General features: G+C 43.4%; 1 protein-coding gene and 1 non-coding gene across 2 annotated transcripts in view; both read right to left on the bottom strand.

The window, feature by feature from the left end:
* The window catches only part of LIPH (lipase H), a 38903-nt gene that overhangs the window by 13262 nt on the left and 4022 nt on the right, over positions 1-21619 (bottom strand). Inside the window, exons 2-4 of the mRNA XM_049880976.1 lie at positions 7398-7765; positions 6123-6231; positions 589-690 (exon numbers count right to left, since the gene is read on the bottom strand). Coding sequence (XP_049736933.1) covers positions 589-690; positions 6123-6231; positions 7398-7765 — 579 coding nt within the window. The remainder of the gene's footprint in view (positions 1-588; positions 691-6122; positions 6232-7397; positions 7766-21619) is intronic.
* LOC126057827 (U6 spliceosomal RNA) lies at positions 12116-12218 on the bottom strand. The gene has a single exon (XR_007512905.1). It is a non-coding gene; the product is annotated as a U6 spliceosomal RNA (small nuclear RNA).

The raw sequence follows: 21619 nt of genomic DNA, 5'->3' as shown, positions 1-21619 counted from the left end.
ATTTAAGCCATGCAATACTTTATTATCTCTGTTGTAAGACTGCAGCTGTTTCACAAAGAAAAGTTTCCTCTAAGACAAACTATTGCTGCATACCCACCAGAGTGCCCACAGTAGGGTCGTCAAGGATTTTTCAGGTGGTTGTATCAGAAAAAGGATGTACAATTTAATACCTGCTCTGCTCTGTCCCCTCAGTCCTCCCCGGGGCCTGCTCCAGCTCTTCTCCCAGACATCTAGTTATTCGGACCCATCCTTGAATGTCACTCCAACTCCACATGTACCCAACCCCAGACATGAAATCACACATGTGAAAACATCTGTGCGCATGGAGTACACATTGGCCTGCTCTTCATTGGATGGGTGATCACTTTAAAAATGACAATAGATGGGAAAATACCTCCGACCCAGAGAGAGATCCTGGGTGCCTGCATTACACTAACGTCCCTTCAACATTTCTGTGGGCTTGGAGCCCTGCCCAGCAAGAAGAGAGGGAATCTGGAGAGGCCTGACCCGCCCCTATGTGGCGATGCCCCAGGGTGAGACTGTCTGGGAATCTGGGGGTTCACTGACCCACCAGGACAGGAACGTTACCATCAATGTCAGAGTGGATGACATCAACAAACTGCGCATCACTGGGATCTAATCTGTCTTGGGGAGGTCTCCCGTTGAATGAAGGGCCCGCAGGATCAAGACCTGGAAAGAAAACAGAGTCAGCTTGGCAGCCCCATGCCATGAGTCACCTGCAGCCGGGCTTTTGATCGCTCCCCATGAGGTGGCTCACAGGCTGCAGGGCACCGTCGGTGGGCAAGCGCCCACATTCCCATCCTGTTTGTCAGGACACCTTCCCGCCGCCCTGCAGACTTTTCCCACGGTGCAGATGGTTGCCCTGGCAGTGCACCTGAGAGCTCCATGCAGATCCCATCAGCAGGCTGGGACCTTGTGCAGAGCTAACAGCAGGGAGCCAACAAATATGGGGAGCAGGAAGGTGGGGAGAATAAACTGGCTTTTCGGGGGAAAAAGCCTAGATGGTGCACATAAGAGAAAAAAAGCAAACACTATACTTGTCTTTGGAGCCCTGGTGGCACAGTGGTTAGGAGCTCAGCTGCAAACCGAATGGTTGGCAGTTCAAATCCACCAGCCGCTCCTTGGAAACCCTATGGGGCAGTTCTACTCTGTCCTATAGGGTCGCTTTGAGTCGGAATCAACTCAATGGCAGTGGGTTTGGTTTTTGGTTTGGTATACTTATCTCTCCCGTTTTTGATGATCCAGAAACCTCGCTCAACCCTTTCTTCTGTTATTAATAAAATGCCTTTGTGTCCACTCAATGCTTTAAAGTTTCCAGTTTTACTCATTTAGCTCATTTGATCCTCATTGCCTGTGAGGAAGGCGGGGTAGCTATTATTAGTCCCATTTGAAAGAGGAATGAGCTGAGGTTCAGGGAGATCAAGTATCTTGACCAGTGTCACACAGCCTCACAACACAACCAGCTCTGGCTGTTGAGGTCTTGGTTTCACACACCGAGTTTGGCAAAGCTAGGCTGGAAAGGGAGAGAGTCATTGGCCAGGCCAGGTACTGAGGAGGGAAATAAAGTGAATGTCACTCCTGCAGAATCATCCCACCCCATAAATGCCTGAACTGATTTCTTGCCCTTGGCCGGTGTTAGCTGGGTGTTCCTCACCATCCCTATAAAATAGCTACAAAAACAAGTGATCAAAATAAAAATTTTGTTGTAACCACAAAATAAAAAATTAAAAGCCAGAGGCTCAAAGATGTTCTGATTAGTAGAGACCTACCTGGAGTGAAGGAGGCTTGACGTTTTTAATCTATGGCTATCATTTTAGGTGACACCTGCCATCCCTTGGTGTCATGCATAAAATCCAAGATGTAGCATTTTTGCCTCAACTTTCCTGGCCCTGGCCTCATTCTCTCCATGTCTCCTCTCTCTAGCTCTCTTAGGAGCTCCTGGCTGGCACAAAGAGTTAATGCGCTCAGCTGCTAACAGAAAGGTTGGAGGTTTGTGTCCAGCCAGAGGCACCTCAGAAGAAAGACCTGGCAATCTGTTTCGGGAATGCCAGCCATGAGTTGGTTTAAGACTCTTTTGCTTCCTTGGGGCATTAGTTTATCTCTCTCCTTTCCTTATCCCTTTCTCCTTTATTCCCCAGTATTTCTTTCTCTTCTGTCTACTCCCAACCGAAACTGATGTGGGAGGAGCTAGATCAGCACGCAGGCACCCCAGCCCACGGCATATTCTCAACACAACATGAGAAACTTGGAAAGAATTTGCTGGGTAAGCCCCTCCCTCCTCACCTAAGACAGCACCACTTCTTGCCTAAGAAAATTAAGTTGAGAGCCCCAGTTTACAGCAGCCTCCATGTCTGTAGACGATATACAAGCTCACTACATATCACGTCCAGAGCAGGGGAATTTTGAGAATGGTAAGGTGCTATAATAATCATACCGGGACAAAAGGCACAAATCAGGACTGTCACAGGCAAATTTGGACGTACAGTCTCCTGAGTGATTTGATAAGCCGTGGCAAATTATAAGCTTGAGATGTCAGCCAAAAATGAGATTTAAGCTGCCCTAAAAAGCTATATACTCTGTAAGGGCAGAGCACATGGGAATCAGACAAATATGGCAGGTGGCATGGAGCCCCAAATCTAGCACTAACCAGCTCTATGACCCCGGACAGGTTACTTTACTTCTCTGAATCTTTTCTGTAAAATGGAGGTAAAATGAACACCTTCAGAATAACAGAATTTGTGAGTCCGAATCCAGAAGATTCTAAGATTATTATAGAATAGAAACAGAGTAGACAAATGAATCTTGCTTTAAGATCACCAGAAGACTGTCCAGATAGTGATCCTTGGATTTTTTCAACATTAAGTAGTTTAAGAATTTGGTGAAAGCCGTGGCCGTCTGTACAGGACAGACATCCAACATTTGGCATGCTGTTTCCAGGTCCTCTTGACCTATTGCCAGGTCACCGTGAATTCTCTAAGGCAGTGCTGTCCCACAGAAGTATAATGTGAGTGACATACGTAATTTAACATTTTCTATCTGCCACTTAAAGAAAGCATAAAGAAACAGCAAGAATTCACTTTAATAATACATTTTATTTAACCCAAAAACCAAAATGAATCCTGTTGCCATCAAATCGATTCCAATGCATAGCGCCCCTACAGAATAGTGTAGAACTGCCCGTGGGGTTTCCAAGGAGCACCTGGTGGATTCAAACTGCTGATCTTTCGGTTAGCAGCTGAGCTCTTAACTACTGCGCCACCGGGGCAGCTTATTTAACCCAGTATATCACAAATATTATCTTTTCAACATGTAATCAGTATAAAAAAATTGAAATACTGTATACTCTTTTTTTTGTACTTAGTCTTTGAAATCTGGTATGTACTTCACACTTATAACACATCTCAATTTGCACTGGCCACATGTGGCTGGTGGCTACTGTATTGGACAGCATAGCTCTAAGGTCATTTCTCAGAGTATGGTGTTCGAACCACCTGCATCTTCTGGTTATGAATAGATTCCCAGACCCCAGCCCCAAAGATTCCAATTCAGCAAGTTGGCATTGTAACCAGGACCTCAGGGGGGTTTGTACACACACTCAAGTTTGAAAAGCAAATATATTATCAAGTAATGTAAGCACTGGAATATTTTAAAATCCATTCACCCTCTGCCATACTTTGTTGAAGAAGTAAAACCAGGAGAGGTGTCTGAAAAGAAAGAGCAAAAGGACGGGCAGAAGAAAGAAAGGGAATCGGAAGAGATGAAGCAGCCGTTAAAAAAAAAAAATAGGGCTAGACAATTAACAGATAAAACCAAAAACCCACTGCTGCCAAGTCGATTCTGACTCATAGAGACCCTACAGGACACAGTAGAAGTGCCTACACAGGGTTTCCAGGGAGCGGCTGGTAGATTTGAACTGCTGACCTTTTGGTTAGCAGCTGAGTACTTAGCCATCCCACCACCAGGCCTCTAATTAACAGATGATACCAGGTAATTAGCAGAACCTTTCAGTTCTAGGGAGTTGGGAGAAAATTGTGTCCTGGGGTAACTAGCCATATTTCCGCCCCATATTCTAATGGGCCCAGGTCAGAAAGTAGGAAGTGAGTGGGGAGGGGACAGGCTTTATCCCCTGAAGCTGCTCCAGGAGACAGCTGAGCTTGACCTTGGGAATGGGAGGATGAGAACGCAGAGATGTCGGTGGAGACAGCAAATTGAGGCCGTGCACCGCCGGCTGAATCCAGGCCACAGAGCAGAGCTACGTGGACCCAGAGTGGAAGGAAGGCCGGCTTGGGGAATGTCCATGGCCAGAAACCAGGACAAGCTGCAGTTCATATTCAAAGCAGTTATGACCATAGTTGTGCTGGGCATCTAGGGGTGCAGCTAGAGGGTAGATAAAACGAGGCAGTGGTAGGCTGGAGCCCGCCAGCACAGCACTAGAGCCCAGTGTGCTCTGTGCCTGCTTCTTCCCAAACTTTGTGGTCAGTGAGGTCATGTTAGCAGCTTGAAATCAGCTGTGGCCGGAGTATTTACACCATGGGAATTGGAAACTGCTCCAAATCAAGGCTTTTTCCTTTCTTGAGAGCTGGTCAGCTTTCGAACATAACCCTAGGAGAAGTCCTACCTGCCAGAAGGTGAACTCCCAACAGGTAAGGGACACAGGCAAATTTGAGCCATTTGTCCTTTTGTACCCAAAAGGAAATATTTTAAAAACGTGAGGATGCATTTGTTTCTAAAACATAATAATAACAATAATGAAATTTTAAACTTAAAAAGAGCTTTGTTTCCCTAGGAAAGCAGATAAAGAAGATGAGGGCAGCCTTGGTCTTTGGGGTTAAAAGTGAGAAAAACCATCAAGGAAAAAAAATGTGACCTTGAGAATCAGGGCTAGAGGAGATGCCAGTCGATGGGGTGTGTGTGTGTGTGTATGCATGAGAGAGAGAGAGAAATGGCTTGCCCAGAGCTACCTGTGCAGGTAAGTAGCACGTTCAGACTTGCGTCTCCGGAGTCTACCTCCCAAACATAGTTGGTTTCAATCATTTACCTCTCCCCTCCTTCCATCCACTTCTACCTTCCAGATTTTCAAGATTTGAAGTAGCTATCTTGGTGTGAGGGTGGATTATGGAGCAGGTATGAATGGGAGAAGCCTCGAGTCTCTGAAAGAGAAAGCTCCTTCAATTCTTCTTTGGAAGCTGTGGAAAGTTACTAAGACACCAGACAAGGGGACCCAGCAAGGGAACCTTTGTTTGGAGTTTGACCTGCTGCGTTTCTGAGTGTTTTCATTCCATTCTGGCTTGAAAGACGATATTCAGAGAGTACGCCCCGGCCATCAAAATCCCTGTCTCACTTTCCCGTCCTAAGACTCCAGCTCCTTCTGGGGACTGATGTGAACTAGGTGTGTAGTTAAAGCTCACCTGCATGAAATGAAGAGTATCTGCCCGGGGCACGAAGATGAAATCCACATGGGAAACAGCTGGTTCTCCAGGTTATGAGAGAAATAAAGTCATCACCAGTCTTTTCTGTGACAAACACGATTTACAAAACCCTGGTGGCACAGTGGTTAAGAGCTCAGGCTGCTAACCAAACTGTCGGCAGTTCAAATCCACCAGCCGCTCCTTGGAAACACTATGCGGCAGTTCTACGCTGCCCTATAGGGTCGCTATGAACTGGAATCAACTCATTGGCACACAACAACAACAATATAGTTTACAAAGTGCCAGGTCCCCGGGTGGTGCAAGTGGTTTATGCTAGACACTAACCTAAAGGTTGGTGGTTTGAACTCACCCAGCACCACCACAGAAGAAAAGACCTGGCGATCCGCTTCTGGAAAGACTGCAGCCAAGAAAACTCTATGGAGCAGTGGGATTGCCATGAATCAGAACTGACTCCACAACAATGGGTTTGGTTGTAGGGTTTTTTCGCACATATTATGTAATAATACAAGGTCAATATTATTATGATCTTCCATTGCTTAAGGGGACACCCGCTCAGAGAGTTTATGAAACTGGAAGAGCTGGCTTGGGACCTGAGCACTTGGATTGCCTGCGTAATGAGCGCTGAGCACCTTGCCCAGGCTGCTACCTCATGTCCATTCACAGGAGGCTTACCTGTAATTCTCCCCAGCTGCCCATTGAACATTTCTCCAACAAATCCAGATATGTGGGCTCCTAGACTTACTCCAATCATGTAAATGTCACCAAGAGAAGCTCCTTCTACCTGGAATTTCAAGAGATCCGTCATTATAGATTGCGAGAGGCCAAGGAATTGACAACATTCAGAGAAATTTTCTAGCTGCTGACTTTGGAGAAACATTCCTAGGGACCTTGCATCCATTCTCTTATTTCCATGCCATGAAACCCCTGCAAAGTAAATAATATTCTGGGTTCATAAATGAGGCGCTGAGGCTCAGAGTTTAAGTAATCTGCCCGAGGCCAGGCACCTGGGGAGTGGGCAGAGAAGGCTTCGAAGCCAGTCTGTCCATCTCCAACCTTTATGCCACGATGTCTTCATTCATCCTTCTGCTAGAAACCAAGCCAAAACATCCTTAAAATCTTCAAAATTGGGGATGGGGCTACATTTTGACAAACTCCCTTTTGCTCATGCTGGCTCAGTTAATAAAGTCACCATGGGGAGAGAAGAGAGGGTGAGAAGGTAGACTGGGGTGGACCGCACAGCCCATGGGCTGCTGGGACAGTCTGTCACGTGGCATTTTAATATTCAACTTCCCAGGGCTCTGGCTGAGATGGGAAGCTTATGCAAAAGCCGTGCCACCCATAGCCACAGTGGCCACCACTCTGGACTCTCTTAGACAATTCATGAGGTCCATCACTAAATAAAAGTCAAGGTTTGTCTTTGTAGGTCTTCTAAAAGCATAAATTATACACACAAGAGATCTTCCATCAGACCATATGTCACAATTTTGGTTTTGGACAATCTGGTCATGAAACTTTTGACACTTCTAGCAAAAGAAACAGTTAACAGAAGTTGAGGAGGCGCTAGGTATGGAAGCCAGGAAACCCCTATATGAACCCTTCTCTAACCATGAGACACCTTTATGTGAGTTAGAAAGTGATACCCCTGCTCAGGACACCGTACTGTGGTATGCTGGAAAAATTATCATAATAAATGAACAAATCTACAAGGCCCATGATGGTGATGGCACTCCCCTAGATGGATTCCCTTGTGCACTGTACAACCATGCCTCTGGGTCTTACCTCCAGTCCTTCCCTCCACCACCACCACCACCCTGGGGGCTTATTCAGAGTTGGAAAATGTTGCAAAATTGTCCCTCAGCTCACTGCAGATGCCTCTTGATTTTAAATCTCCAAGTAATGGGTCAGTTTTAATTTGGCCTGAATCATCTAAGTGAATGTCTCTCTTACCAACATCCGGTCAATAAATTCCTTCAAGATTTTTGCTACGTTTCTGGTTTTTCCAGAGGCTTGGGAGTATATTACAGTGGTAGCTCCTCGATTCCAATCAACAACAACCACGTTCATGTCTTCTGCAGAGAGCAAACCTTCTACTAAGTCCTCCAACCAAACTGGAGGGGAGCCCGTTGGCCTGAATCCATGAATAATGAAGGTGGTTTTCTTGGTCACGTTCAAGTTCCCAAGTGCTGTGGAGTTGACCCCTTGGGCACAGGTTGGATTTCTCCTTGTGTAGAGCATTAGCTTCACATTTAGTCCTGTACCGACCACTGCATTGTGAAAGCTCAGTTTGGTGAACACGAGACATGTTTCATCTGTGTCTGAAATAAAAATCAAATGGCATCAGGACAGTTCTACCTGTAGTTGGGTATCAGGCAAGATTGTTGTCCCACACTTGCTGAACTTCTTTGATGTTCCTTATAGCACCTAGCTCCAATCCCTGGAGAAGGACATTGTGCTCGGTAAAGTAGAGGGTCAGTGAAAAAGAGGAAAACCGTCAAAGACATGGATTGACATGGTGGCTGCAACAATGGGCTCAAGCATAACAATTGTGAGGATGGCGCAGGACTGGGCAGTGTTTTGTTCTGTTGTACATAGGGTCGCTATGACATGGAACTGACTCAACAGCACCTAACAACAACAACATAGCACCAAGCAGGGGACTTGTCCACTTGCATGAAGTTGTAAAGTCATATCTGATTCAGGGCTCATAAGTAGTGTGACCTCTGGGGTTTCATACACGTGTTACCTCACCAGGGAAACTGTTCTTCCTAATCCTATCCTATCCTCCTACAAATTCGGACTCAAAAGTTATATCAATGAAGCCTTCTCCAACCTGCCCAGCTGTAAGTACTGTTGACCACAGAATGCCTACAGCCCCTTTATGTACCTCATTAACAACACACTGAAAATGCTTTCCGGGTTGTATTATGGTTATTATGTTTATGTGTGTTTCTCCTACCAGAGCATAAAGAAAAAAACAAAACCCACTGCTGTCGAGTGATTCTGACTCATGGAGACCCCATGTGTTACAGAGTAGATTGGGTTTTCTTGGCTGTAATCTTTATAGAAGTGGATTGTCAAGCTTTTCTTCCGTGATGCCACTGGGTGGATTCAAGCCACCAAGCTTTCCCCATAATCTCCTTGAAATGATGTCTTATTATCCTGTGTATCCCTCACAGTGCCCAGCACGTGTTAGAAGACAATAAATAACTGTAGTGGGTTGAGTCTAATGGTTCAAGAGCGTCTTTCCCTGTCTAGAGCACCTGCCTGGAACAGCTATGGAGAATGTGATGTGCCCTACCCTGAGCCTTTCTGTACCAGCCGAAAGTGTTGACCACTGTGGCCGTTCTTGCACCCTTTCCTTCTTTACTCTTAAAGCACCATCTTCAAGCATTCACCCTGCTGAGTAGGCGACGAGGGCAGCCTTAGAAGAAAGGGGGAGGGGTGGAGCATGAGATGAGACTGAAACATCTTGTGATGTCAAAAAGTAAAGGAAATGCTTAAAGAGATGTCACAAGGACACGGGTGACAGCTTGAAGGAGCTCCCACTGGCCGAGTTTGAGATGATTTGGGTGCCAAAGTAATTAAGGACAGGAATGATTTCTAGGCCATTGGGGAAAAAATAGGAATCTATGATTCCATAACAAAATAAACAGATAGATAAACAAACAAAGCAACAAATAAATGAATGGAGAGGGAAGAGAGAAGTCTTGCTTACAGTATAATGCCAGCTGATGAAAGCGGGGGGAATGCTGGTATTGAAGCAACCATTTTGCAACCATAATAAAGATTGGTTAGGCAAGAAGAATCATCAGTGTATGTTAAATCCAGGTGGTGAGGGGATTTTGGTGAGGCACATCACATGTGTATGCTCGAAAGTGTCTCCCAAAGGTTGCTTATTAGTGACTAGGGAAAAGTGGGAGGCATACAGCGGAGAATGGGCAGCACCTTGAGGGGCAAACAGGCATCAGTGCCCCCAGCTGTGATGCCCCGAGAAGGACGCAGCATCCCCTCAGTAGTATTCTGGTGGGGAATGTAGAACCTGCAGCTGACTATGAGGACATGTCAGACAAACACAAAACAAAGAATGTTCTATTGGAAAAAAAAGGACCTGTAGTCTTAAAAAGAAAAAAAGGTCAATGTCATAAAAGACAAATGTTGTGGAAATGTTCTAGAGTAAAGAAGAGTAAAGAGATACAATGGTTAAGAGCTGGGCTGCTAACCAAAAGGTCAGCAGTTCAAATCCACCAGTCACTCCTTGGAAACCCTATGGGGCAGTTCTACTCTGTCCTATGGGGTGGCTAGGAGTGAGAATGGACTCGACAGCAACTTACAACAACAAAGAGACACAAATAAATGTAATGCAATACATTACAGGTCCTAGATATGGTAATGGGAGGGGAAAAAAAGCTATAAAACATATTATTAGATCAATTAACGAAACTGGGATATGCGCACTGAATTAGATGAAGTTTATCGTATCAGTGTTAAATTAGCTGAGGTTGATAACTGTACCGTGGTTATGCAAGAGAAAATGCTAATTCTTAGGAAATACAACTGAAGTATTTATACGTAAAGGGGCGTGGTGAGTGCCCTTACTCTCAAATGGCTCAGGCAAAAATACTTCAGGTAGATGGATGGATGGCTAGACAAGGCAGCGAATGACAAAGCATGCATGGCTGACTGTTAACAGCTCATGGATCTGTGTAAAGGGTTCGTGGATGTTCTATGTATTATTTTTATTTTTGTAGGTTTTTTGCAAGTTTAAATTATTTCCCAAAAAGTTTAAATAAAAAGAAGAAAAGGGGCAGGGCCATTATTGCGATAGATAGACAGGGAGGGAGGCGGTGAGTTCTGATATCAGAAAATGAAAGTAGGTAGCAATGCTCAAGGCTTCTGCTAGAAAGGGACAGACAGTTGGAAATAAGCTAAAGGTCAAGTTGCAAGATAAAAGAGGGATGAGAATGAAAGGCTTTCGAGTCCTCGGGTTTTGAGACAGTATTGTTTGCAATGTTATATAAAGCCTTGACCAAGAACCATGACCAAATAAAAGTTAAAAGTAAATCTCTGATCAGCATTGGAATCCAGAAGCAATAAATGTAACCACTGGGAAGATGGCATACTTTTGATTTATAGGAATGATTTAAAGCTGTAGTGCCATCGCCTCCCCCCGCCACACACACACCTTGCTTGGCTGCAAGAGAGTAACAGCCCAGTAGGAGGTCAACTGGACCAAAACACAATCCCTAGCTCCCAGCTGGAGATGGTCCTTTGGGATATCCAGGAGAGAACGAAAGGCACTACCAATGGGAATTTTTTGGGGGAGAAGACAGGAGAAGCCCAGACTGCCCTGGGAGACGTCAGTCCTGACTTCAATAGAAACTTAGGAACCATTGGCCCTGGGCCCCTATTCTCAGAGGATCTCAATGCAAAAACCCAGGAATTAATCCTCCTTCATTCTGGGCCTCAGAGTAGCCTTCATCCTGGGGACCCTGCCCATCCTTAATAACCTGGATCCATTCATGTATGCATTTATCTGAAACTTCTGGCAAAAGTTCTGGTACTCAGGAGTGAGTGAAGTTCCAAAATAGGAGAAGGAGAAGACACTCAAACAGAAGGGCAAAACTGAAAGAGGCCTTGAAGTCTCTCACTCTAGAAAAACCAAACCCATTGCTGTCGAGTCAATTCCAACTCATGGTGACCCTATAGGACAGAGGAGAACTTTCCTATAGGGTTTCCAAGGAGCAGCTGGTAGATTCAAATTGCCGACCTTTTGGTTAGCGCGAAGCTTTTAACCACTGCGCCACCAGGGATCTCACTCTAGAAAAGAGGTGGTTATTATTTATTAAGCCCCAAACTCATCCAGGCCTCCTCTTACTCTTTACCATGGGGTGAGGCCCGTGTGTTAGGTAAACATTTTCTCCACATGTTAGTTCCTTTCATGTCTCTCATGAAACTTGTCTGGCTGCTTGTAGAGCAACTAGCAGGGCAAGTAATTGACTGTTTAATTAATCGTTCTATTGAACAGAAGGTATCGTGGGGTAGGGCTTGGCCATCAGTAGAGCAGGGTTGGACTGCTGACTCACCTGGTGGCCTGGGTAGATTACATCATTGTTCACTTGCCACTTACCTGCCCAAGAAGGGAATGCTGCAGAGATTAATTATGAATGAGGTCATATGGGGAACCCAGGGATCTTGTAATATGTGCCACGTAAAAGAGATAAGGTGTAAAACGAGAACTTCAATACGGGGATTAGCCTGGACGGGGGGTCAAGGAATCTTTTTTCTCTTACATCATGTGCAAACAGTGTGAGTATCTAAATGCCAACAATGGGGGATTCCTTTTGCAACGTACATCACACAGAGAGTCAAATTCATCTTCCCCAAACTACTGAGCTTTAGTTTCATGGAATTTTCCTTTTATTTCCTACACTTAATGTTTCAGGAGTCATACCCTTTTTCAATTTCTTTTATTTTTTATTGTGGTAGATATGTATGTAACAGAGCCCTGGTGGTGAAGTGGTTAAGAGCTTGGCTGCGGACCTAAAGGTTGGCAGTTTAAATCTACCAGCTTCTTCTTGGAAACCCCATGGGGCAGTTCTACTCTGTCCTATAGGGTCGCTATGAGTCAAAATCAACTCCCCAGCAGTGGATTATATATGTAACAAAAAAATCTCCAATGCTCCATGAGTTTGCACCACACCCTTGCACAGGGGCCACACTAACCTTACCTGCATCATTCCAATTTTAGTCTTTGTGGTGCCAAAGCAAGCCCATTTCTCATTTTAATGTGCACTTTTTTGCCTTGAACTCTACCAAGTGATACTATTACCATAATTTGCCTTTCTTTTTTGTTAGCATTTGCCCAAAATGGCTTTATACTGTTTTTAATCTTTGAATCCTTTGTTTTAGAGGAAGGGATCTGGTACCCAGCTGGGTTTTATCTTATGACCCAATCTGAGTCCTTTTTTTTTTTTTTTTAAATAAATGAGTTTATGTCATTAACATTTATTGGTATAGCAGATATGGTTGGTGTGACAGCCATGAAAGTGCTCTGCTCAGATCTGCTGTCAAGAGAACCTGCAGCAGGGAGCAGAGCTGAGCTGACTGAGGGCTTCCAGCTGCCCCACAGCATTCATGCTGATGGCATGATTTCTGCGGGCCATTCCCACCAATGACTGAGCCCACAAGGAGTACCAGAGCCAGGATGCAGGAGTCCCAGTAACGCACAAAGTTTGCTCGGAACTCTCCGACAGACTGGCTGAGATAGTCTCAGAATTGTGCTGAGAGGTCTGAGGCTCTTCCTACCCAATCTTTCCTTTCCTCTCTTATAGGTGGTTAGACCTGCATCACGGTACAAAGGCTCTTCTCACCTACTTCTACTCCTCCTTTTTCCTTCCCCTGCATTTCCCCAATAGATCTCCTGCACATCCAATCCCACCTTGGTGCCTATTTCTCTGAGGACTCAAATTGACACACTTGGACTTAGTACTGTAATGCTATAGATTTTCTAGTTTTGGCACTTTCTTGGTTTACTATCTTTTCCTATATAAATTGTCCTGTCTTTCCTTTCTTTCCTTCTTCCTTCCTTTCTTTCTTCCTTCTTTCCTTCTATTTGTATACTCTTTCTCATATTGAGAATTTTATAGCCTGCTTTGAATTCTTCTGGTGTTTGTCTTTATAACTTTATATGAAATACCTAAAAGCAAACCAAACCCACTGCCATCGAGTCAATTCTGACTCACCACCACCCTATAGCACGGAGCAGAACTGCCCCATAGGGTTTTCACATCTTTCTCCTGGGAGCAGCTGGTGGGTTCCAACCACTAACCTTTGGATTAGCAGCTGAGCACTTAACCGCTGCGTTACCAGGACTCCTATTATATGAAATACTTGTGCTTAAAGTTCTATTTCATGGAATATAAATGTGTGGACTGTAGACCAGAAGTAGCCTGCCCACAAGCAAAAACTGCTGCAGACTTAGGTGTATCTATTCAGAATTATCTGGCAGGGTATAACACCAGGCGAGGAATTGTGGCGTCTGGAAATTATTTCAGGCTGTCGTGGAGCATGTTGCTGACTTCTGCCACGTGTCCCATAGCTGACCTTTGTCAGAACAGTTGTCTTTGGTTACTCTGCTTGGGTCCTTGCTTTAGTAACTTGAGACCATCTAAGGAACCCCTGTTATAAATGACGAGGGCATTAGCACACTTAAGACTTCTCCCCACTAAGTAAGTTCATTTTCAGTTCACCTGTAGATTCCCTTTATAGCTTAAAAACAAATATTTAAGCAGCTTTGTATTGATGTATGAATCACAGAAAGTATCTACTTACTGCATCTGCCCTATCCATTTCCTGCCAAGAAAAATAAGGAAGTTAACGCACCTGTATTGCCTCTCGTATCTTCCCTGGCCCCTCCTTCAGAACATATACACGCTCACACAGATACGCTTTCTTCCCCATTGCCAAAGCATACATGTTATATCTTCCAGAGCCACATTTTTCTGGTTGTGTGATTTTAGTTCTATATGTACACATTCTTTGTCACTGTGAGTCCTTTTCCTGGCTTCTGCATTCACCCCTGGGTGACTGGTTCTTGCTACCTTTTCAAGAGGGGCTCATGAAGAAGCCCTGGTGGTACAACAGTTAAGCGTTCAGCTGCTAACGAAAAGGTTGAAGGTTCTAACCCACCCAGCAGCTCCACAGGAGAAAGGCCTGGTGATCTGCTCCCATAAAGATTAAAGCCAAGAAAACTGTATGGGGCACTTCTGCTCTGTCACATGGAGTCGCTACGAGTCAAAACTGACTTGATGGCACACAACAGAGATGGCTATTATCAGAAAAAATATATTTATATTCAGTATATTTCTGAACTAAATTCATATCTGTAAATAAATTCCTTAGATGGCTTCAAGCAATATTCTTTCCTTTAGAATTTATAGATGTTATTTTACTTTTTTCTTGAATTGAATTCCTTTCTAAAGAACTTTGTTTGTAGTTCAGCCGTGTATATGAGACTAAATGGGCACATCAGCCCAAAAGCAAAGACTAGAGGGCAGGAAGGGACAGGAAAACTGGACAAATGGAAATGGGGAACCTGAGGTTGAGAAGGGGAGAGTGTTGACACATTGTGATGTTGGCAACCAATGTCACAAAACCATTCGTATATTAATTGTTTAATGAGAAACTTATTTGCTCTACGAACTCTCACCTAAAGCACAATAAATGAAAGACAAAAGAACTTTGAGTTCAGCCTGGTTGTTTTTTCTTTGTATGTCACTTAATTTTTTTTTTTTTTTTAACCATGTGACTCAAGCTTTCTTTCCTTATTCTGAAATAACTTCTCCCCACTAGAATAGAAACTCCGGGATAATCGATCCATTTATCTGCTTTATCTATTGCTGTATCCCTGACGCCAAGAACAGGGCCTGGCTGGGAGTTGGCATCAATAAATATTTCCTGAATAAATAAGTAGCAACCTGTTGGCACATTCATTCAGCCATTCAAAATGATCCAGATGAACACTACAAAGAATGTCTGATGGAATGCTGATAAAATAAATGGCATATGAAATGGCACATGCGCTGTGCCTGAAACAATGTGAAAATGTGTCTGCGGGTGATAAGGCCTGGAGAATAATATGCAGACAAAAACAGATTGGGCAAATAAACAGAAAAAAAAAATAGATTATGCCTTCAAATTCTGATGTTCTCAGTTAAAGATTGTCTCAGGTTCTTAACCTTCCCTCCCTCCCCAAATTAATAAAATTTTTAAAGGAAAACATCATATTTCTCTTATTTTGGACCATGTTACAAAGTAGTTAAAGCTCCTCGAGGGCAGGTACTGTGGCTTTTTTTGTCCAGCACACAGAATAGGAACTTGAATCGTTGTTGGACTCCAAATTCTCAGGCAATGTGGAGAGCCTGCAAGCACTAGATATTTGTGAATAGTAACTTTTTAAAGTGGCTTAACTCACATAAATATAGTTCTTTAAGTTCTCATTTCTGTTGGTATTTCTAAAGTAATCACCTACCTACATGCCTTCAGAAAGCAAACCTCTTTTTAGTTGTTTTTGTTGCTATGTTACAAAGACAAGGTTGTTCAGAGTTAGTATTAACAGGGTACAAGTGAGTAAACGTAGAACATATTGAACTGGTTTCTAAAGCTTAGCCTTTTCTATTTGAAAGAGGAGAAAGTTCACCTTTCCTTTTTAGACTATTTTTTTAAATAATATTTTATTGACTTTCTGGCGAACATTTACATACCAAGTTAGGTTCTCATTTCCACACAAATTAGATATGTTTATCACAATGTGTCAGCGTTCTCTTTAACTGTGTTCTGTTTGTTCCATTTCTAGTACTCTAGTTTCCCTACCCCCTTATCTTCTCATCTTTGCTTTTGGGTAATTGTTGACCTTTTGGTCTCATACTGATGGTTTTTAAGTAGGGCACCGATCTTATGGGTAATATCCTTTATTTTGTGTGCTATTTTGCTCTTCCGCTAAAAGGTGACCCCAGGGGATTGGCTTGGTTTGAGGTTTAAAGAGTGTCTCAGGGCAATAGTCTCAGGAAGTCCTCTGTTCTTTACTGTTGCAATTTGTCTGGCTTTCTTTCTTTCTTTTAATAAGAATTTGAGTTCTTTGCATATTTTTCTCCCATTCCATCCAAGACAACTATTATGGCCCTGGTCAGAATAGTCAGTGGCGATAGCCGGGCACCATCTTGTTCTTCTGATCTCAGGGTAGGTGTGGGCATGGCTGGTGTAGACTTGTTTCTTTTCTGTGCTTTCGTTTACCTTCTTTTTCAGACTACTTTAAAATTCAATTAATCTGAAATGCCATTTCCCGTTGACTGGAAAGTCACAGTTGGATGGTGTCTTCAACATCCTTTGATAAGGAATTAAGACTCCTGTGTATGTATTGCCTTCTCAATGCTAGAAGAAACATATCCAAGTAAGATGTCAGGGCGATCTGGTGAAGCGTGACTATATATAAAGCCCAGCATTGTTCAATCTGTTCACATGCCATCAGGGTCAGATTATCCAACAGGTAAAGTAAGCATGGTGCTTACTTTGCTTACCAGATCACCTGTAGTGAACAATTTCACATTTTTCCACCACATTAAAGAGTCTGCTTCTAGGTATGGCTGGCATTTGTCTCTCTCCCAGCCCCACAGCCCCTTCTTACAGAATCAAAGCCTCTTTTCAAATTTACAATCCCTGACAGGGGCAGATGACCCAGTAAGCAAGGTAAGCACAGCCTTACTTGTGCTTACTTACTAATCTGTAGTGAACAATTTCACATGGTTTCACCACATCTTTGAACATCTGTAGTGAACAACTGCACTACAGATGATCTGGTAAGCAAGGTAAGCACAGTGCTTACCTTGCCTGTTGGGTAACCGGCCTCTGCGGGCCATTATCAACCTTTGTGAACTACCTAACAAGGAAGTGAAGACAGCCTGGGTCCAGGAAGTGCTGGCTGATTAGAAATGACTTTTCCCACGGCACAATAGCACAGGGCTGTGAAACAAGCAATACCTACCTTTATTTAAAATTTTGATATTTTGTTCATCGTCTATTTTTTTACATTGGCTTTGACTTTTTAAAAATATTTCATGAAGATATTTTTCATCTTGATTGCTAAGTTTTCGGTGCCTCTCCCCCAACTTCAAATGTTTCACCTGCTGAATGTCTCACTCGTCTCGCGCTAATCTCAACCCTGCGGTCAAGATTGTTGTGAAAATGAGACCTAGTATCTGTAAAATATCTAAAGCACTATGTGCTACACAGTAGGTGCTAAAAAAATCAGTAATTGTTCACGAGGAGGATAAATGGGATAATACCAGTGGCGTCACTAGACTTGGTGTCACCAAGTGGGGTAACTCAGGATGTCAAATCCGCCCCCTTGGACGGAACGACCCTCCCCTGTGCAGGGCTGAGCGCTGCCCAGCCCGCCCCCTCCAGGCCACGCCCCTCCAGGCCACGCCCCATGCTCCCAGCAGCTCCGCTCCTCTCCCCTTGGCCAAGGTAGAGACCCTCCTCTCCACCCGGCCCCGCCGCCTGCACCCTGACTGGCAGGTGTGGGAGGGGGATGAGTTACCGCACTGGACAAGTGACACCAACCCTAGCGACACCCCTGCCTTGACGACCCCTCACCCAGCAGTGCCTGCCTGCCCCTGAGGCACCACTGCTGCTACCATGGACCCTGGGGTGATTTTGTCACCTTTATGTCAAGCGCTTTTATTTTTGGCTAATTAAATTTTCTTTAGTTAAAACAAAACAAAAACATTGTTCCTATAATTTCACAGTTTTTTGGAAAGACCAGAGTGAAAAGATGAAAAGTTTTTTAGAGGCGAGTGAGGGCAGAATTGTCCAAATAGAGCCAGAATCCAAGTTTTCCAAATTATTTTTTTTCCTCACGGAGGCTAAGGCTGATGGACCTCTATTTTCCACTAAAAAAAAAAAAAATTTTTTGGTGAAGGTTAAATCAAACCCCTCACCTTGTTTATTCTGTTGGGAGGCAGGAGGCTTTGTAGCAGCTCCTGCACAAAATAAACCACTCTTCTTCTCAGACTGGGAGGTAAATACAGCTGCCATTTTTTTTTAATTGTCCTTTAGATGAAAGTTTACAGAACAAACTAGTTTGTCATTAAACAGTTAGTACACATATTGTTTTATGACATTGGTTAACAACTCCATGACATGTCAACACTCTCCCTTCTTGACCTTGCATTCCCTATTACCAGCTACAGCTGCCATTTTGTTCTATTTTTGCCAGAGAAAATCGGGTTGGCTTGAGATCTGTTTCTCTAGATTGACTTAGTTCATAGGAATCTCAGTCGGATAGAAAAGTGTGATTCTCTGAGACAAGACTGATCACTGATAAACCCATTCCCTTTCTGATGAAACTTCCAAATCCTTTTGCTCTGTGTCTGCACAGGTCCTGGGGCCCTGAAGCTAAATAAAACTGCCCGCGGTGTCTCAATGTTATCCTTAGTTCTAACTTTTACCTTCTACTTGTTTTTGGAAGAAGTGATTTCATTTCCTATTGAGGGAAACCTCTTCAAAGAGAGGAGACCCATTGTTAACTTCCAAAGAGTTGTCTGTGAAAAATGAAGATGGAATTGACCACAGAAATAACCCATCAGTGAAGCAATTGGAAGTCTGGACAAGAAGAGATTCTATGAGAGACAACAGGCAGAGGTGCAGTTCACATTGAACCCCTCAATATGCTGAGCAGCAGGACTTCTGGTTAAAAATGAAGCTGTCATGGAAAACGACAGGTGTTGGCAAGGTTAGGAGAAAATGGAACCCTCATCCATTGCGGGTGGGAATGTGAAATGGCACAGCCACTGGGGAAAACAATGTGGCGGTTCAAAAGGTTAAACAGAACTGCCATATGACCCAGCAATCCCAATGCTAGGTATATACGCAAAAGAATTGAAAGCAGGAACGCAAACAGAAACTTGTACACCAATGTTCACAGTAGCACTATTCACAGTAGCCAAAAGATGGAAACAACCAAAATTTCCATCAATAGGTGAATGGATAAACAAAATGTGGTCTATACAGACAATGGTGTATTACTCAGCTAGCAAGAGAAATAAGGTTCTCACACATGCCACAACATGGATGAAACTTGAAAACATGTTGAGTAAAAGGTCAGTCACAGAAGGGCAAACAGTATATGACCCCACTAATATGAAATAGGCAAATGTGTAGAGGCCACAGCCTTTTGTATGGATTACAGCTCAACACAAAGAAAACAAAAATCCTCACAACTGGACCAATACGTAACATCATGATAAATGGAGAAAAGCTTGAAGCTGTCAAGGATTTCATTTTACTTGGATCCACAATCAACAACCATGGAAGCAGCAGTCAAGAAATCAAAAGACTCATTGCATTGGGCAAATCTGCTGCAAGGGACCTCTTTAAAGTGTTGAAAAACAAAGATGTCACCTCCAGGACTAGGGTGTGTCTGACCCAAGCCGTGGTGTTTTCAATCGCCTCATATGCATACGAAAACTGGACAATGAATAAGGAAGACTGAAGAAGGACTGATGCCTTTGAATTGTGGTGTTGGAGAAGAATATTGAATATACCATGGACTGCCAAAAGAACAAACAAATCTGTCTTGGAGGAAGTACAGCCAGAATGCTCATTAAAAGCAAGGATGGCAAGCCTATGTCTTACATATTTTGCATATGTTATCAAGAGGGATCAGTGCCTGGAGAAGGGCATCATGCTTGGTAAAGTAGAGGGTCAGCAAAAAAGAGGAAGACTGTCAATGATATGGATTGACACAGTGGCTGCAACAATGGGCTCAGCATAGCAACAATTGTGAGGATGGCTCAGAACCAGGAGGTGTTTAGTTCTGTTGTACGTAAGGTTGCTATGAGTCAGAACCGACTCAACAGTACCTACCAACAGCAACAGCATAGAGACCAAAGCTTATTCAGGTTTACCAGGGGTGGAGGGGAGGGAAAGAGGGCGTCATTGCTTAGGGGGCACTGAGTTTCTGTTAATGGTGGAATAATTTGGAGAAGGATAGTGGTGATGGTTGTACAACATGATGAAAATAATCGATGTCACTGAATTGTACGTGTAAAAATTGTTGAATTGGTAAATCTTTTTTATATAAAGAAGCCCCGGTGATGCAGTGGCTAAAGTGCTTGGCTGCTAACCAAAAGGGCAGTGGTTCAAACCCACCAACCAATCTGCAGGAGGAAGATGTGGCAGTCTGCTTCTGTAGAGATTTACAGCCTTGGAAACCGAATGGGGCCACTATGAGTTGGAATTGACTCAAGGGCCATGGGTTGCGTTTGTTATATGTATATTAACATTTTTACTACAATGAAAAATGAAGCTATAAGTTTCTGATAGATCTGTGGCAGGTGAAATGTTCCTTCAATCACATAGTGTACTAACCTCAAAGCACAAGCAACAGACATGAAATTCCACCCAATTTCAGCTTGATACTCAGTTTCCAGTTAGGGAGTAAAGCAGGCAGGGCCCTGACTCACACTTGTTTTATCTCAAGTTTTGGGCTTCAAGTTGTGCTCAAGGTACCATTTCCCCCTTTCAGACGTGATGCAGTTGTATGCAAATAACTTCTTTGGAACAGAAGTTTACTGACTTGATGCTGCCCGAAGACATTTATTGAGATTCACATCAAGGTTAAGAGATTCATTTTTTAGTACTTTGCATACTTGGCAATAGATGCTACTTCAATATCTGGACACAACCCTCACACAGATTAATCAATGAAGCCAAAATATTTCCAATAACCCACATGTGAGGGCACTCTTGGGTTTGCCTGAAAACACCATTCTGAAGGAATTCTCAAAAATCCTGGAATTAAAAACCTATTTAAGTCAAAAACTTTGCCTTGTAGAGAATTAGAAATTGAGCTGGACACCTATTTTCAAGAGAGGTAGAGGGTAGGGAGGTGACGTGTCCCTACCATGAAATTCTATTAATTTTTTTAAATCTGAAAGTTAACTCATTTTATATTTTTTATGCAGAAGATCACACAGAATTTGGTATTAAAAACCTGTCCTGAGCCGGAATTTTGAAGTGTTCACAGTTGGCCAGGGCCAAACCTGGAGGAATTTCTCTTGTTTCTCTTTTACTCCTGGGCAGAAACAACCAAGGAACATGTGGGCAAAATGCCCTCTTGATTGGTAGGACATTTCTGCCTTCAGGCACTGGTGACAACAGATGAGATGCCAGGTGTTGTCACTCTCATCTCTTATTCATCTGCATAAATATGCACATCATATCCTCTCACTCACCTTTGCCTCAACGGCAGAGAAAGATGATGCGAGCACAGGTACAGATCATCCAGAGGGGACTTCCAATACCTGAAGAAATAGTTCTCTCCGTTGTTGGCACTAAGTCATTTTCTCTAAAAAATTATCTACCTAATTTCATGCAAGTTGCCATAGGTCAAAATATTAATAGCAAAGTAATTTTAAAAAGGAATCCCCGTTCTATAGAAGAATCCTGATCAAAAGGGGAGAAATATGAAATGGAATTTCAAATTTTCAATGGAATCCAGACTTTATGGAGCCATTGAGGCTGGATGAACCCCCAAAACTATTGTCCTGAGACAATCTTTAAACTTAATAGCTTATCTTAATTGGTGAAGTACATCTGCTTTGAGTATT

Source organism: Elephas maximus, chromosome 1, assembly GCF_024166365.1.
Source record: "Elephas maximus indicus isolate mEleMax1 chromosome 1, mEleMax1 primary haplotype, whole genome shotgun sequence".
Taxonomy (NCBI): Eukaryota; Metazoa; Chordata; class Mammalia; order Proboscidea; family Elephantidae; genus Elephas; species Elephas maximus.
Note: the sequence above shows the minus strand (reverse complement) of the source record. Positions and strands in the feature narration are given on the sequence as shown.